A 15,939-nucleotide genomic window follows, 5' to 3' on the forward strand; every position below is an offset into this window, starting at 1 on the left:
CACTTTCCCTTCTAATTAATCTCTCCGATTTGGTTCCTTCTACAAAGAAAAAAAATTTCCGCTTTGTGGATATATGGCTGTCTGATTTGAGATGTGGGGAAACGGTGGAGGCATCTTGGAAGTCTAGTAAAGGTGGAATTTTGGGTAACACAGTCCTTACAAAAATTGAACAATGTGGAAAAGATTTGGATTGGTGGAATCGTAAATGCTTTGGGAATGTATGAAGAGAACTAGAAAAGAAAAAAAAATCCTCATTTCTCAAGCCGAGATAACAGGCACAAAGGAGTGTAATCATCATGTTCGAGAGTTGAAAGCTGAAATTAGTATTCTTTTGGAGAGGGAGGCACGAATGTGGAGCCAAAGATCATGGGTTTTATGGGCTAGCAAAGGAGACAACAATACAAAAAAATTTCACAGCCGAGCCACCAAATGACACTGGGAAAATACATTTCAGGGAATCCTAAATGAGACAAACCAGTGGCGAGTTAATCCAATTGATATTGCTTTGGTTCTAACTAGCTACTATTAAGGTTTGTTTTACACCTCAAATCTGAACCCTGCTATTGGGGTCCTTTCCCAAGTCTCACTGTGTATTACAATTGAGATGAATCAGGTCTTATGTACTGAATTTCATGAGTAGGAAGTTGTAGCAGTGCTTAAGGACATGGCCCCCCTTAAAGTCCCTGGACCAAATAGGATGCCATCGCTATTCTACCAGCACTTCTAGAATATTGTTGATTTTGATGTTACTCAGGTTGTCCTCTTGTGGTTAAATACAGGTATTCACCCTTGTAGAGACCGCATTTTGTACTCCTTAAAACTCGGGCCCCCTTCCCCAATGATGCTCGAACTCTAAGGCCTAAGACCAGTTAAGAGCCCAATTAGATATTAAATTGACTTAAAGAGTGTTAAAATGGAAAATATAACCTTTTAAATGAGTAAAAAAATCTATTTTTGGAAATAAAATGATCAAAATAGCCCTCAGCTTACATACGTCGCAACCTGCGTATGCGAGCCAAAGCATGCGTACGTAGGCACATTCCTGTGTAAGTAGCTAAGGTTTCAGAAACATAAGAAATGCAAGTTTTTGCAATAATGGCTAAGGTTTGGAACGAATCTCACATCGTTTAGGAGTCGTTTCAAACCCCATTTTTTCAACTATAAAAAGCGTTACATGGTATATTTTCAAAACACATAAAAATCCCACGACAAAAACCTAATATTCACTAGAAAATAGTGAATCAAAAGGGAGTTATTCACAAAACACCCTCAAGTCATTTTTATTTGATTGGGACCTTTTCTAGCCCCAATCCTTTAAGTTTAAGATTACTAATCACTATTTTATTGAATTGTGATAAATTTGACTAAAAGGAACGGTAAAAAATCAAGCCTAGGAGCTTTTGCTTTAAGGTATTCTTTTAAAGTTTTCTTTTTCCTTTTCTGCCTTTAGTCTTTCCTTAATCCGTTTCTTTGTTTAGTTTATGTTTATATATGTTTGTTTAGGCTAGTTTTAGGCTTTCTTTATGTTTTTAAGCATGTTAGGTTACTAGATTTTATGTTTTCTGTCTTGTTTTGCTTCTACTCTATTTCTGTATTAATTAGGTTTTCTGGGTAAGGATCTGCATATGCATGATCTAGCTTGCACACGAAGGCCTATTCTAGCGTGCGTGATGCCGTTACTCAGAAATCCTAATTTTTGTTTGTTTTGTTTCTTCATTCACATGTTTGATCTATGTAGCTTCTTTTTCACATGTTTTTAAGCCCCATGATTGCTTGCTCACCTTTTAACATGTTTGTTTGTTATCACATGTCTAAATTAGGGTTTAGATTAAGGTTTCTTAGTTTTAATGCCATCCATTCACATGTTCATGCATTGATGTCATAGGTTCTGAGCTGTTGAGAGGTAAGTAAATGGTAAGTCATGCATTAGCAATGTTCATGCATTTGTATTTTTACCTTATGATGGAACATGCTTAGATGTATGATTAGGGTTTTGAAATATGTTTTCCTTGTTATGATGATATGCTTTGCTGCCATGTGCAAGTTGCTACCTTGTTTTAGATGTATGATAGGGTTTTCATATGTTAGATGGATGTTAGGGTTTCTTCAATATGTTTGGCTCCCTTTTGTTTGGATAGATAGATAAGTATGTGTTTTGGGATGAATGATGCCATGATTGTATGTTTAGATGTATGCTAGTGTGTGTGTGAGTATAGATATAAGTGTTGAATATGTTTTTAATGAGGTTAAGATATAAGACACAATGATGGAAGGCCAACTTTAAGTTTGGGCGATCTTATGTGCCTAACACCTTCCCAAAAGCATACCTAAACTCCAAACCCAAACTCTGGTAGTAAGATCAAAAGTCCTTTCTCAAAAGGACACTATATTCATGGCTCCTAGACTATATAACTAGGTGGCAACTCCATTCCGTTATGTCCACAACCCTAAACCGGTTAACCATACCTTTCTCACTCTCATTCCCAAAACACCAAATCCTGGACATGCTGATGAGTATCAACCAATTAGTTTATGCAATGTATTGTATAAAATTTTTTCTAAAGTACTTGCAAACAGATTGAAAAAAGTGCTTCTAGATATTATTACTGAACATCAGTCAGCTTTTGTCAAGGATCGTCTGATTTCAAATAATACTTTAGTCACTTTCAAAAACTTACATTGCATGAAAAATCACAAATCAGGGAATTTAGGATTTATGGCACTCAAATTGGATATGAGCAAGACATATGACAAGTTGGAGTGGTCCTTTCTTGAAGTTTTGATGCAAAAAATGGGGTTTGACGAGAGGTGGATTGACCTTATCATGATTTGTGTTAAAACTTTTACCTATTCAATTATAGTTAATGGTGAACTAAAGGGGTTAATTCATCCTAGCAGAGGCATCAGACAAGGAAATCCCTTATCTCCATTCCTTTTCCTTATATGCACGAAAGGACTACATGGGCTTTTCAAGAATGCAGCTATAGAGGGGGAAATTAAGGGTTTCTCCTTGTGCTGAAAAGGGCCAAAACTAACACATTTATTTTTTTGCAGATGACAGCCTCCTTTTTTATAGAGCCTATCCGGATAAATGCAATAAAATATTGAGCATCTTGTCTTCCTATGAGAGTGCATTGGGCCAGCAAGTAAACAGAAGCAAAACTGTACTGTTTTTCAGCAAATCCACTCTGGATGATATAAAAGAACTCATTAAATATTTACTTAGGGTACAAGAGATCCAACATTATGAGAAGTATTTGGGTCTTCCCTCTTTGGTAGAGAAAGGAAAAAAAGGTGAGTTTCAATTATATAAGGAAAATGGTGTGGAAGAAATTGCAAGAGTGGGAAGGAAGGCTTTTATCTCAAGCGGGAAGTGAGGTTTTGATTAAATCTGTCATTCAAGCTATCCCTTCTTTTACTATGGGTTGTTTCAAAATCTCATTGGGTTTGTGTAATGATATTGAAGTTTTGATTAGAAAAATTTTGGTGGTGAGAACAAGGCAATAGGCGTAAAATCCATTAGCTCGAGTGGGATGAGATGACGAAATAAAAAAATGGTTGGAGGAATGGGTTTTAGAGATTTGGCAATGTTCAATGACTCACTCTTGGCAAAACAGGCATGGCGGCTCCTAAATGATAAAAATTCTTTATTCTACAGAATTTTCAAAGCCCTATTTTTCCCTCAATGCACCATTATGGAAGCAGCAGATTCAAGGTCGGGCTCTTACGCATGGAAAAGCATCCTACATGGTCATGATGTTATTTTAAGGGGAGCAAGGTGGCGTGTTGGTAATGGAAAATCCATTCAAATATGAAGTCACAGATGGCTGCTTGTTAAACATCCACCCATGATCTCCTCACTGGTTGTTGATGTTCTGTTGGATACTGAGACAAGACAATAGAACAATGACTTGCTGGATGGACTCTTTGTTCCCCAAGAGGCCGATATCATCAAGAGCATCCCCATATCTCGTGTTGAAGCAGAAGACAAACTCTATTGGCCTCTAACTCAAGATGGACAGTATACATGTCAAGATATCGCTTTTTAAAGGTAGAAGCTGAGCTTGTACCACAGAGAACACCATCATCCCAAGAAACTCAACTGTGTAAGGGATTGTGGTCCTTACATACTCCTAACAAGGTAAAGAACCACATATGGAGAGCATGCCGCAACTCTCTGCCTAGTAAAGAAAATCTGTTGCGGCGAACTATTATCACAAGCTCCACCTGTGATCGTTGTTAAGAACATGCCAAGTCTCCCTTACATGCAATGTGGTCGTGCTCCAAGCTGGATAAAGTCTAGAATCGGAGTTATGGGGCTTCCATCGAAATCATAGCTTTTTAGACTTCAAAGAGCTGCTGTCCTGGATACTTCAACATCACCAAAATCCAGAACTCTTCCCCATGGTGGCTTGGTCGATCTGGACACAGCGAAACTAATGGCTTGTTTGGATGTTTAAAAAATGAGGGAGAGTAGAGTAAAGGGAGGGAGAGTAATTCAATTATATTGTTTGGAAGTTTTTTAAGGAATGATGGGGAGGGGTTTGTGAGAGTTTGGAGGAGTTTCAACTCCCTCTAACCCCTCATTTTTTAATTCCCCCAAATTGGAGAAATTTGGAGGGAGAGTAGAGTAGGTAAATTATTGTCCAATTAAATTCCCTAATTTATCCTTTCTAAATTAATCATAGACCAATGTTGCAAGTCTATTTTCAAATATGAGTAAATTTATCTATTTTAATCATTTCCTCTTCTCTCTATCCTAATTTTTAAAACATCCAAACAAGGGGAATGACTAATTACTCATTTCCCTCTTACTAATTTTAAAAACATCTAAACAAGGTGGAGGGGAACTATTCCCCTCTACTCTTCTCCCCACTACTCTCCTCTTCTCTACTCTCCTCCCTCTCTAAACTTCCAAACAGGCCATAAGTTCGACTCAATCAACCCCACTGTGACGTATCACAAATTGCACCAATGACAAAGTACAGATACAACGAACTTAGTGCAGTCCAGCCCGCTGCAATTCCACCACAACCTCGTTCTCATGTATCCTGGCAGCCTCCCTCTACTGATTTGTTTAAAATCAACTACGATGGTGCCACATTTGATTCGGAGAATAAGTCCGGGATTGGATTTGTTATTTGGGACTCACGTGACTTGGCTATTGCATCTCTTTCTCAGCAGGTGCCACGGGTGTATCAAGCAGCAGAAATTGAAGCTTTTGCAGCAACCAGGGCGCTGGAATTTGCAGCAGAAATTGGGATTGCTAATGTAGTGTTGGAAGGGGATTCATGGTTGATCTTTCAAGCCTTATCCGCTGAAGTTCAGTCCTTGTCTCCCATTGGTTTACTGATTGAGGATGTTAAGTCTTTTACCGGCTGTAATAAATTACTTTAATCTCATACGTAATAAAGTTGCTTATAGTTTAGCTAGATGTGCTATTCAAGTTTTAGACCATGTTGTGTGGATGGAGTCTATTCCCCTACCTGCTGTTTTTGTATTTCAGGCTGATTTAACCGGTATTTCATAATCAAAAACTTTACGGGTTGGTTCCTCAAAAAAAAAAAAATGTTGTGGTCCTAGCATTACTGTCATTATTAACCCAATTCCTATAATTGTTACAACGAAAATGGTTGCATATAATTTGGTAGAAAATGCTTGGAAGTTGCAAAATTTCCCCTATGCTTGACGTGTTGAATGTGTCTGCAAATTCGTCACCTGTTTCCAATTAATTGAATAGCTTCTCTGATGTGATGGAAGTAGGCATTGTTTTTAACCTTTAAGGAGAGTCGTATTTGATTATCAAAAATAAATAAATAAAAGGAGAATCGTATTTTTAGGAGGTGCTTGTTTGTTCTTTGTGAACTTAAGAGAGCTTTGTGATGTATTGATGTTCTTTGAGATATTTTCTATTCTTTGTGAACTTAAATGTTTTGTTATAGCCTTCTTTTATGTAATTAAAGATTGTTGTAAGCTTGATTTTATTTTAATGAATTATGGATTTTTCATATGTACTTGTTCTCCATGAATTTAAGGCGTCTTTGCGGGTTTAAGGAAACAATTCAATGGAATCCTCCGCATCTTCTTTATGTCACTTTAAATACGGATGATAGTGCTACGACTAACCCAGGTAAAGCACGAGCAGGTGGTGTCATTCGAGATCATAATGGTAAGTGGTTAAAAGGTTTTTCTATTAATTTGGGCATTACATCCAACAACATTGCACAACTTTGGGTGGTTAGATATGGTCTTCTCATGGCTTGGGAATTGGGTTTTAGATTTATTTACTTGGAAACTGATTCTACCCTTGTTATTCAGCTTCTAACTTCTCAAATCTCAATCCAAACCCTCTGTTGGAATGTCCATGGTTGTTTTTTATTGCAGCAGGGACCCGCTAGGGAGACAGTGGGACGTTAAGCTGCAACATATCTACCTTGAAGCTAATGGGGTTGCAGATCTTTTGGCTAAGAGTGGAACAAATCAAGTAGAAAGAATAAGAGAATACACTCAAAGCGTTACTTTTGTTCAACATGCTGTAATGTCTGTCCTCCTTTTTTTGTAGATAATCCTGAGGGCAATACACCTCTCATGATGTAATTAAACTTGATCTGTTTTTTGTTTCCATAATATATCATCTCCTATTTTATCTATAAAAAAAGAGTTTTGTAATTATTATATTTAAGCTAGGTGAAAGTCTTTTAAGGCAATGATACAAAGCTCCCCCACGAAATTTGACACACCAATAAATGAAACCAAATCTTCACTTTTTAAGCGATAAATGAACTTAGGCTTGCTTATTTTCATGACATTGTAACCCGGCATGAGGCCACCTAGGCACTAATGGTGCATGCTACTACATGAACCATAACTCCCAGATCTCCCATATTCGTAGGTGTGATGAGTTGTAAGGGCTTCTAACTACTAAACTACCTCCCAAAGTTGTCCCTAATATAAGGAACTGAACAAGAGAATGTGAACACAAACTATTGGGGGATTTCAAATGACAAGTTCCTTTAAATATAACAATTCGAGCTACACTTTAATGCCACAATAATTCCTTTTGTTTTTCATCAGTTTTATAGTTAAAAGACCCAAGGAAAATAAGCAATATTTTCTTTATTATTAGTACATAATTGATATCAACTAACTGGTCACCCTGCTGTCACCACGAAGAAGGACATGACGGTTAAACTAAAAGTTGCAAGTAAATCACAGGAAGAATTTATTAGGAAATCAAGTGCATTGGGTACTCGAGGGATAAACCCTGAAGACAACAAAACTCACATCAGTTATTAAGCAGTCTGCTAATTCTACATACATTCTTAAATCTATCCTCATCTGTACATTTCTCTAAATTTCAACAGCACCAATCATTTAAAAAAAGAAAAAGAAAAAAAAAGGGGCCTTATATAAGTGGGAAGAAAAAAATTATATGAGAAACATGTTGCACATGGTTTCACCAGCATCAAATGCAACAGCAGCTACAGTTTTATGGCTTGCAGCATCCCACCACTTGACTAATTCAAATCACTGGCTCATTTAGGGCAGTTCTCAGAATTCAAGCTTGCAGTTTGTCACCTTGAGACACTTCAGGTCAAGAAAAGTGAGTATGGGAAAAATTACGTGTAGCACAGTTCAATTTCAAGCCCTCTGAAATGAGCGGGAAGAGACCCCGTGGAGAAGTCTGACAAACCCCAAGAAACTAAGCTTGCCATCTGAGTGTCTTATCCAGTCCTGGAGAACCACATGAACAGGTACTGATGGGCTAAGTCCAAGTTCCTGGAAAAAATAATTGAAGAAAATTATTAGAGTGATGATTTTGGAAGGAAAAAATGTTTCTTAGTTTTACTAAGTTTGGATCAGTTGGTGAGGAGTGGAACAACGTTTGAATGAGAAACTGAAGTAGTTATATAGTCAAGTCATTGAAGCAACACAAGGTTTGCAAAACATATATGTGTAGGGGTTCAAGAAAAATAACAAGACAAACCCTAGACTTCACCACCTAGAGCTACCTAAATTATAGGCTTCCCCAGCTAGGTTTGCTTGGAATCACCAAGCTATCGGAAAATTCCAACAGAAATTTCATTAATCAAGTCAGTTTGTCCCCATTGGAGTAAAATAGCAAGCTTATATAAACTACTAGGGATAAACCCTAACTCTAATTGACTTGGGCCAAGCCCAATATATTGAATTACAAAAATGGTAAAATACTATTAACCTAATTAGGTAATAGGATCTAGAACAAAATACAATTGACCAACAGTAAATGCAAGTGATTTCTATATGAAACTAAACTAAAATAAAATTGTTTTCATGCTCTTTGAAACAGTCATAATTAAAATAAAATAAAATAAAAATCCCAGCCCCAAAAAACTATTTGGGCTAAATAAAAAGGGAAAGTCGGGATTGGTGGCGGGGACCAGATGGCAACTCTACACACATTGTTCTATATATACTAGAAATACATGTAGGAGAGAGAAAAAGAGCATACAGAAGCAAGTTCCTCTATCATAATTGGTCTGTTCCCATCCTTCTCAAACAGCTCATATGCACGCCTTGCATGTTGTTCCCAGCTCTCCATTCCTTCCAGCTGATGCACACTTATGGCAGCCGAACAAAATTCTTCAAAATCCATTTTTCTGTACTGAATAGAACTAATCTGTAACATAAACTAGTAGACAATCAGCCACCACTCTTATCATTACATATTTTTTTAGGAAATACATTAATTAAATTAAGGAAATCAGTAGTAACAAACTAATGATTTTTTTACAGCATTACCATGTTGGCATAATCTAGGGCCCGTGAATCCTTCATTGCATCAGTGGAGTTCTTTACCATACCCTGCTAAATCCACCAATATTTATAATGGCTCCATAGAGTATTAAAATAAGAAAAGATAAGATTAGGAAAAGAGCTGACCATCTTAAAGTTCTGCATGGAGATGAATCCATTTTTGTTAGGACCTAATAATATGAATTGTTCCCGCAGATAAGCAAGCTGAGCTACAGTTAATGTCTTTGCAAGAGCCTGTCACAATGGCAAAACTTCACATATTTACTACTCCCAACGTATCCAATGTTCATATCAAGTAAATTATGTAAACGGTATTAACTCCATTCATGGCTCCATGGATGAATATATAATTTAATCACAAATTCCAGATGAAGGGGCGCATGTTGCTCATTAATTTAATTGGTTGGAACAACAGTTGTATATTTTAGGCTCATCCTGCCCAACCTTACAAGTTACAATAAATTGGTTTGGTCAACCAATCAAATTATAATGACTATCTGTTAAGTCCAGCCAATGATAGAAGTATAGAGAATTCCTTATTGTTCTTGGAATCCCACATCAACTAAAAAATAATGAAGTGCACTAATTCCATTAAAAACTAGTAGTTCCCACATTGAAAAGAAAAGAAGTAAGAAGGTTTGCTAGTTAAGTTTGTTGAGTGTGAGAGAGTTAAAAGACAAGCTTTGTCTAGAGAGAGAGAGTTAGAAACTAAGCTTCATCTAGTGTGTTCGTTTGAGAGCACCTTGAGTCCATTAGGGTTTTGGGTTAGTCTATGTTTGAGAGCTTTTGTGAAAGTTTAGGTGTGGTTGTAATGCCTGTAGATGAGGCTTGGATTTAGCTAAACCACATTAATTTTTGTGTGTTGTGGTGCTTGCTATTTTATTATTTTGCGTGTATTTTACAACACTATCTATTTTAAATAATCTTGGAAGCTTCAAGCCTATAAGATAAGCAGGCTGGTAAGCTCAATCTAGGTCAGCCTTGATATACCAGCACTACAGCCAAGGTTACTAGACCTGATTTGAAAGCTTCTGACTGGGTAGTTTTGGAACCAGGGCACAATCAGACCTACTGTCAAAACCTTGGATACAAATAGGTAATGCCAAAAGGCAAAAAAAGAAAAAAAAAAAAAAAAAAAAAAAAAAAAAAAAAAAAAAAAAAAAAAAAAAAAAAAAAAAAAAAAAAAAAAAAAAAAACNTGACACATTTTCCTTTTTTGGTAAGCGCGAAACAAGGAATTCAAAGCATCCGTAGCTGAGAAAACTCCAAAAAAGAGGACATCTTTTGTTTTCTTTTTTCCCTAATGTAACGGTTTAAATAACTTACAATCTTTTTGAGTCAATTACCTCCGGCTTCAGATCACGGTGAACAACACCTTGAAGGTGACAGTAGGCAACTACACTTAAAATCTGAACCATAACCACTCTGGCATCTTCTTCTGAGTATTTTCCACCCCTAGAAAACAAAAATGGAAACTCAGCCAGTCAAAATGCTATATAACAGGCAGATATGGCGTATCTTTTTCCCACTTTATGGTATGCAAGAAAATATTTAGTAAGAATAAGAGCACCTTGAAAGTATCCTATCTAACAGTTCACCTCCATTGCATAACCTGAAGAATGCAACATATATAAAGAGGGTGAGCTCAAAATTTTAAAGGATGTAGCTTTCATCAAGACAATTTAGAAACTTAAAAACAAATATTGAACTCCTATCACTGTTTTGGGAATAAATAATAACAGAGAAAATGTATAACATGAAAGGCAAGAGGACAACACATTGATAAGCATGCATCCCTAGAAATCCTAGTATATCAGATGGATATCATACAACACAAGGGCCAAACCTTTTTCCAAGTATCAGAATATTCAACTGGTCCATTATTCTCATATGAAGCATCTGTAAGCTGATTATATGGATGACTGAGCCATGTCAAATCCATTTAATATTACAAACAACATGGTAAAACTGGCTTCCATATCCCAATAATTTATATGGCAACAAGAAGCACGTTGAGAAGTGTGAATTATATACATAGAAATGACATCTATGTATGATTGCCATATGTACAATTTGCAATCTAATTTTCATTACCAAATAAAACTCATTCAAGTTCTGTTTATATCTTTTTATTTTATCTTAGCCAAAAGACCAAGAAAGGTATTGTAATACAATAAGATATATCCTGAGAAAAATTAAAGCATTCTACACTTACTCCATGACTATATAAACATTGTCGTCATCTTCATAGGCATCATAGAATTGCACTAGGTTCTTATGTCCTGATAGTGCCCTTAATATCTTCACTTCTCTTCGTACATCCTCTATAGCAATTGCTGTGGTCATCTGCACAAACAAACCCCCCTTTCAATAAGAAAGCAACAGTCATTCTATTGTTACAACAATCCATTGCCAAGAGGACAAGGATAATTATTAACAATTTTCATACATGTATTTATGCCCAATGATTTGGAAGGAATATGGGTTCTTTAAATGTACTTTTCTACTATAAAAGTGAAATTACAATCATAGAGAAATTACCTAGTACTTTATAAGAATAAGTTGAAATATCACAATCATAACTTTATTATGATAAAAGACAAGTTTTCCTTAACCTTAGCCAAAACAAACCATATATTTAAGGATCTTCAAATGTCTAACAGAGAGAACTGAGCCCCCATCATATTTGTCACGATACTGGATATTTTCACTTTAAGCATATTCATACACACATAAACAATCTCATCACTATGAAGAAGAGAAAAATCTATTATAAACATAAGAATAGTATAAATTTTGACACTGCTTTTGAGACCTGCCTAACATGACAGCACACAGCCGTACGCAAAGTAGAATACCTGCAACACACAACTGAGTGGAGTAAATGATATATCCAATAACCCTTCATATCACACCCTATCCCCTTTCAAGTCTCAACAATCCCAACAGATAACAAGCCACATCAAAATCAAACCGCTATCAAAATGCATTCAGTCTCAGGATATGTTTTACAATCAGCAACATGCTTCCACTTTAGTTTTATCAGAAGAACAAAAAGAACCCATCGAATTTATTCTATCAAGTAAGAACTAAGAACAGCCCCAATAGGATACAAATTTCACATGGGCCTCAATTAATTCTTCCATAGATAAGTCTGTCTTATAAATACATGTAAGAACATAAGCAATCCAAGAACTAGACGAATTCAATAATGACACTGCATTGAACATAACTGCTCAAACAATGAACACATGTAACAGACATAGACAAATATAGAAGATCAAAGTAACCAAAAAGAAAAAGAAAAAGCCAGACCTTCGATTTTGGTATAACCTTGACAGCCACATCCTGACCTTTCAAGCTCCCTTTCTTGGCCTTAGCAGAGCAAGTAAACCCGAAATGTCCACGCCCCACCTCTTCTCCAAGCTCATAATGGGCTACAAACTGCTTGGAGTAACCAAAATTCTTATCCAAGGCAATCTCACACTCATCTCCTTCAGGAATTGAGGCCTCATTAGGCTTAACAGAGCCATGCCGCCGTGCCAGCAATGCCCGGATGTGCTTAGCCGGCGAAGGAGGCGGGAATGGGCGCTTAAAAATGCGCAGAGGAGTTGAACTCACACTAGAATTGACTGCAGGTGAGTTCTTGAAGAGACTAGGCAGAGGACTTGGGCTGTAGAAGGGAAAGTTGGAAGATTTTGGGGTCTGGGAATTTGGGACAAGATCGTTCTCGCCCGGAAGTGACGAGTTTTCGGATTTGTTTTGTGGATTTGCAATGGGTTTTCCATGACAGAGTCCCATGGAATCAGAAACCCAGTATAATATAGAAGCAGAATTGCCAAGAAATTAACTAAAGGTTCGAACTTTTGTGAACAATATATGAACAGTGAAGTTAAAAAACAAAACTTTGTAACAGTTAACAAGTGGAAATTGATAAGAGAAGTTTTCTATGCAGGCTAAAGAGTATGATCAACAAAAACCCAGAAAGGATTTCAGCACCTGAATTTTCCCAGGAGATCAAACTCCAAGGAAATTCAAGATGAAAAAAGAGAATCCCAGGTAAGGAAAACTAATAACAAGGAAAGCAAACTAACTTTTGTGATTAAACAAACAATGCCAGAGAGGAAAACTCACAAAGAAGACTCACCAAAACAAGAAGCAAATTCTGCTTGAAGCAGAGGCAAAGGCAAGGAAATGAAGGTAGAAACAAGCAAAGCAAAGAAAAGAAAACCCAGTAAAAAATATACACTACAAGAGGAGGGAAAGAATATGAGAGAGAAAGAGAGAGTAGGGGAAAAAGTAAGGAAAAGATGCTTAGCAGAGGCAGCAAGAAAAGGAAGGAAACCCAAGTCTCCCTTTTTCTGCTTTATGTAAGCTTTATTAATTTTTTTTCTTGCTGCTGGTTTTTTGTTTGTGTGCAAAAATATCAACTTTTTAATTAGAGGTTAGAGTGTGTTCTTTTCTTCTTCACTAATAATAATGGAACTACTATGGAAGTGGGGTTGGGTTTGGATCCTTCCAGCCTGTCCTTATTGATCTTATAAAACCAAGAAAAGATAGATGCATTTGCTTGCATTCACTTCTATTATTTTGTGAACATTGTAACAAGTTAAGAAATTGAGCTAACATTGTCTCTGGGTGTGTATTTGAGCTTTGACCTGCTTTTGTAGGCTTTGAAAGGCTGTTTTTTTTTTTTTTTTGAATTTTTTTTTCTTTTTGGGTTTTAGATCAAATGTCTTTTTCTTAGAATATAAACACGTTAAATAGTATATCTGATGCACTTTTACTCCAATAATAATTGAACAGAGACAAGTAGAGTATATAATTGCAGTTTTTCCTTCTTTTAACTAGAGCTTTTAAACTCATTTTGGAGGGCTTTTTTTTTTTTTTTTTTTTTTTTCAGAAATCAAAAACTGCATAATTTGTGGAAACCTACAAGGAGAGGTACTATGTATAGCCTTAATTTGTAGGGTATAATGCAATTGATTTTTGTGGGCTTATGCTCAAAAGTAGGTGCAGCTACTTTATGTTCCAAAATAAAGAGTCGGGTATCATTTACAAGCATTAAGAATACCTTTATTCTTAATCAAGGGGGTAACACATTCTCACCAATTGGATTTATATGTTCATCATTGCTACTTGAATAGTAGCCTTGATTGATTACTACAGTTTTGGACACATTGGTTAATAAATAGGAGGTTAAGTATAAAGAATTCCATTGATGAACTTTTTTCATCTTAAAACAAAATTTCCTATTTAAAAGTATGATTATTTTTATGTACAATGATATTTTTGCACAATAAATAAAAGTATAAAACACATTGATAAAAATGAGTTTATCCAAAAATACAGTAAGCACACAATGCTCTACACAAAACGCATGAGCATCACTCACAAATGGGTGTTCATCAAAAAATCACTTACAAATGGGCAAACATTTTGTGGTAGGTGACCTATGCATGGCAGCATGTGGCAGCTTTACTTCACTCTAGAATCTAGTGTTAGCCAAAAAATCAGAAAAGAGAAAAGGTAAAGACTAGTGCATGATATGTGTCATGCACACAGCATTTGCTTCAAGTTAGAGAGTGGAAGATGGGATGGTTTTGAAAGTGTAGTAGTTACCCAAAATTATAGATCATTCACACGTGTAATATTTAAGATTAGGTAGTAGTTATCCAAAATTATAGATCATTTACACATATGGGTAATATTTAAGATTTGGTAGTTCTAAGAGGTTGGACTTATTAGCTGGTATAAATATGATATAGACTTGGCTTGTGTATAATACTCGTGTATTGGACCCGTCAAAATCATGACACAAGGTTGAAATTGGACACATAATTTTGACAGGTTTAGTGCTTTCAAACTCTACCCACTTGGCTTGAATATAATATTCTTGTGCATTAGACTCGTCAAAATCATGACACAAGATTGAAATTGGACACATAATTTTGACGGGTCCAATGCTTTCAATCTCTACCCGTATGATATTAGGTGTGCAATATTTAAATAATCAAAGAGTCTGGGTCAGGTTGGCATCCATGCCAGTAATTATAATGTACCATCCTCTTAGCTCATAAGGCAACCATTAATTGAGCAGTTTTCAGAGTAGAAGCTTCTTTATTACCAAATCGAAACCGTACGCGCCAATAATCCATCAGGGACTCGGGGTAAAAGTTGGTTAGCCTCTTTCCTTTCTGCTTAAAATACTAAGTGATCATTGGATTCATCTTAAATTTGTCATCACTGTGATATGATTATTGTACAGATACCGCCAGAACATTTCAACTATTTTTTATTTATTTTTTTGCCAAAACCAAGTTTGTTAATTGTTATATGTCAATTGTGCTGTTATCTTCTTCCTTTTCTACGGAACAAATCATTTATACCATTAATTAAGTTAAACATTATTCTAATGTCTACTTATGCTTGCAGAAAAGCCAACAATATCATTTTCGAACTTTTATTTTTTATTGATAAGATAAAATTTTAATATATAACAGTCGGGTCCATTATAATTACTTTTTATTATTATATCAAAACACTAATAAAATTTTGGTATACGCAAGATTTAAACCTCAAATATTTTATTTGACATTAAAAACCTTTATCAATTCATTTAATTGAAACCCACATATCATTTTCAAACATGTTTCCAGGCAATTTTGTTTTTAACACCCGAACTATTAACTCTTGGCATTAATCATTTAATCAAGTTCTCTACTATGTTATTTTCTACATTCACTTTTGTTAGGTCCACAATCATACAATTATCACATAAATACGAGTTACATCTTGTATACTGTTTATAGATTTTATTTTGATTGGATTCAATCATGCCTTAATCAAAAGGACATTTATCAAATAATACGTGATAAACAAATACACACAAATATCAAATAATAGATGTTGGATAAAAAAAATAATTGAGCCTTGCCACCAGTGCAACAAGTGGCAAAATAGGGACACAACATTTGGGAAAACAATAGGTACGAAGAAAATGTGAGAAAGAAACATGGCGGTTTTTGTAATCGTAATCAATTTTTTGTAACAGTGCCTAGAATAGATTCAAGTGGCATCAGGGTAGTTATGGAAGTTACAAGCAATGCTTGGAAGCACGATAAGTGTCATAAATAAAAAAAAG

The 15,939-nt window shown here is 35.7% G+C and overlaps 2 protein-coding genes across 2 annotated transcripts; one reads left to right on the forward strand and one right to left on the reverse strand.

The window, feature by feature from the left end:
• The first annotated feature begins 4,974 nt into the window (after nucleotides 1-4,974).
• LOC111998065 (uncharacterized) lies at nucleotides 4,975-5,511 on the forward strand. The gene is made up of 2 exons (XM_024030183.1): nucleotides 4,975-5,380; nucleotides 5,507-5,511. The coding sequence occupies exons 1-2, from the start codon at nucleotides 4,975-4,977 to the stop codon at nucleotides 5,509-5,511; spliced, it is 411 nt and encodes a 136-aa protein (XP_023885951.1).
• A 1,687-nt stretch (nucleotides 5,512-7,198) lies between these two features.
• LOC111998056 (CDPK-related kinase 1) lies at nucleotides 7,199-13,413 on the reverse strand. Its single transcript, XM_065767415.1, has 9 exons — nucleotides 12,111-13,413; nucleotides 11,011-11,141; nucleotides 10,366-10,407; nucleotides 10,122-10,250; nucleotides 9,813-9,864; nucleotides 8,923-9,030; nucleotides 8,782-8,844; nucleotides 8,492-8,659; nucleotides 7,199-7,779 (listed from the first exon to the last, which is right to left on the reverse strand). The coding sequence occupies exons 1-9, from the start codon at nucleotides 12,594-12,596 to the stop codon at nucleotides 7,642-7,644; spliced, it is 1,317 nt and encodes a 438-aa protein (XP_065623487.1). The 5' UTR covers nucleotides 12,597-13,413; the 3' UTR covers nucleotides 7,199-7,641.
• Nucleotides 13,414-15,939: the final 2,526 nt, after the last annotated feature.

This window comes from Quercus suber, unplaced genomic scaffold (genome assembly GCF_002906115.3).
Source record: "Quercus suber isolate HL8 unplaced genomic scaffold, Cork oak 2.0 scaffold_25, whole genome shotgun sequence".
Taxonomy (NCBI): Eukaryota; Viridiplantae; Streptophyta; class Magnoliopsida; order Fagales; family Fagaceae; genus Quercus; species Quercus suber.

Bases quoted from the DNA above. Each gene is read 5' to 3' on its own strand.
- LOC111998065 (XM_024030183.1), top strand. From the start codon at position 4,975: ATGACAAAGTACAGATACAACGAACTTAGTGCAGTCCAGCCCGCTGCA.
- LOC111998056 (XM_065767415.1), bottom strand. From the start codon at position 12,596: ATGGGACTCTGTCATGGAAAACCCATTGCAAATCCACAAAACAAATCC. The intron at 10,251-10,365 runs GTGCTCTTATTC...TTTGTTTTCTAG, and splicing joins TTAGATAGGATACTTTCAAG to GGGTGGAAAATACTCAGAAG. The intron at 9,031-9,812 runs GTCTAGTAACCT...CCATTGTGACAG, and splicing joins GTCAGAAGCTTTCAAATCAG to GCTCTTGCAAAGACATTAAC.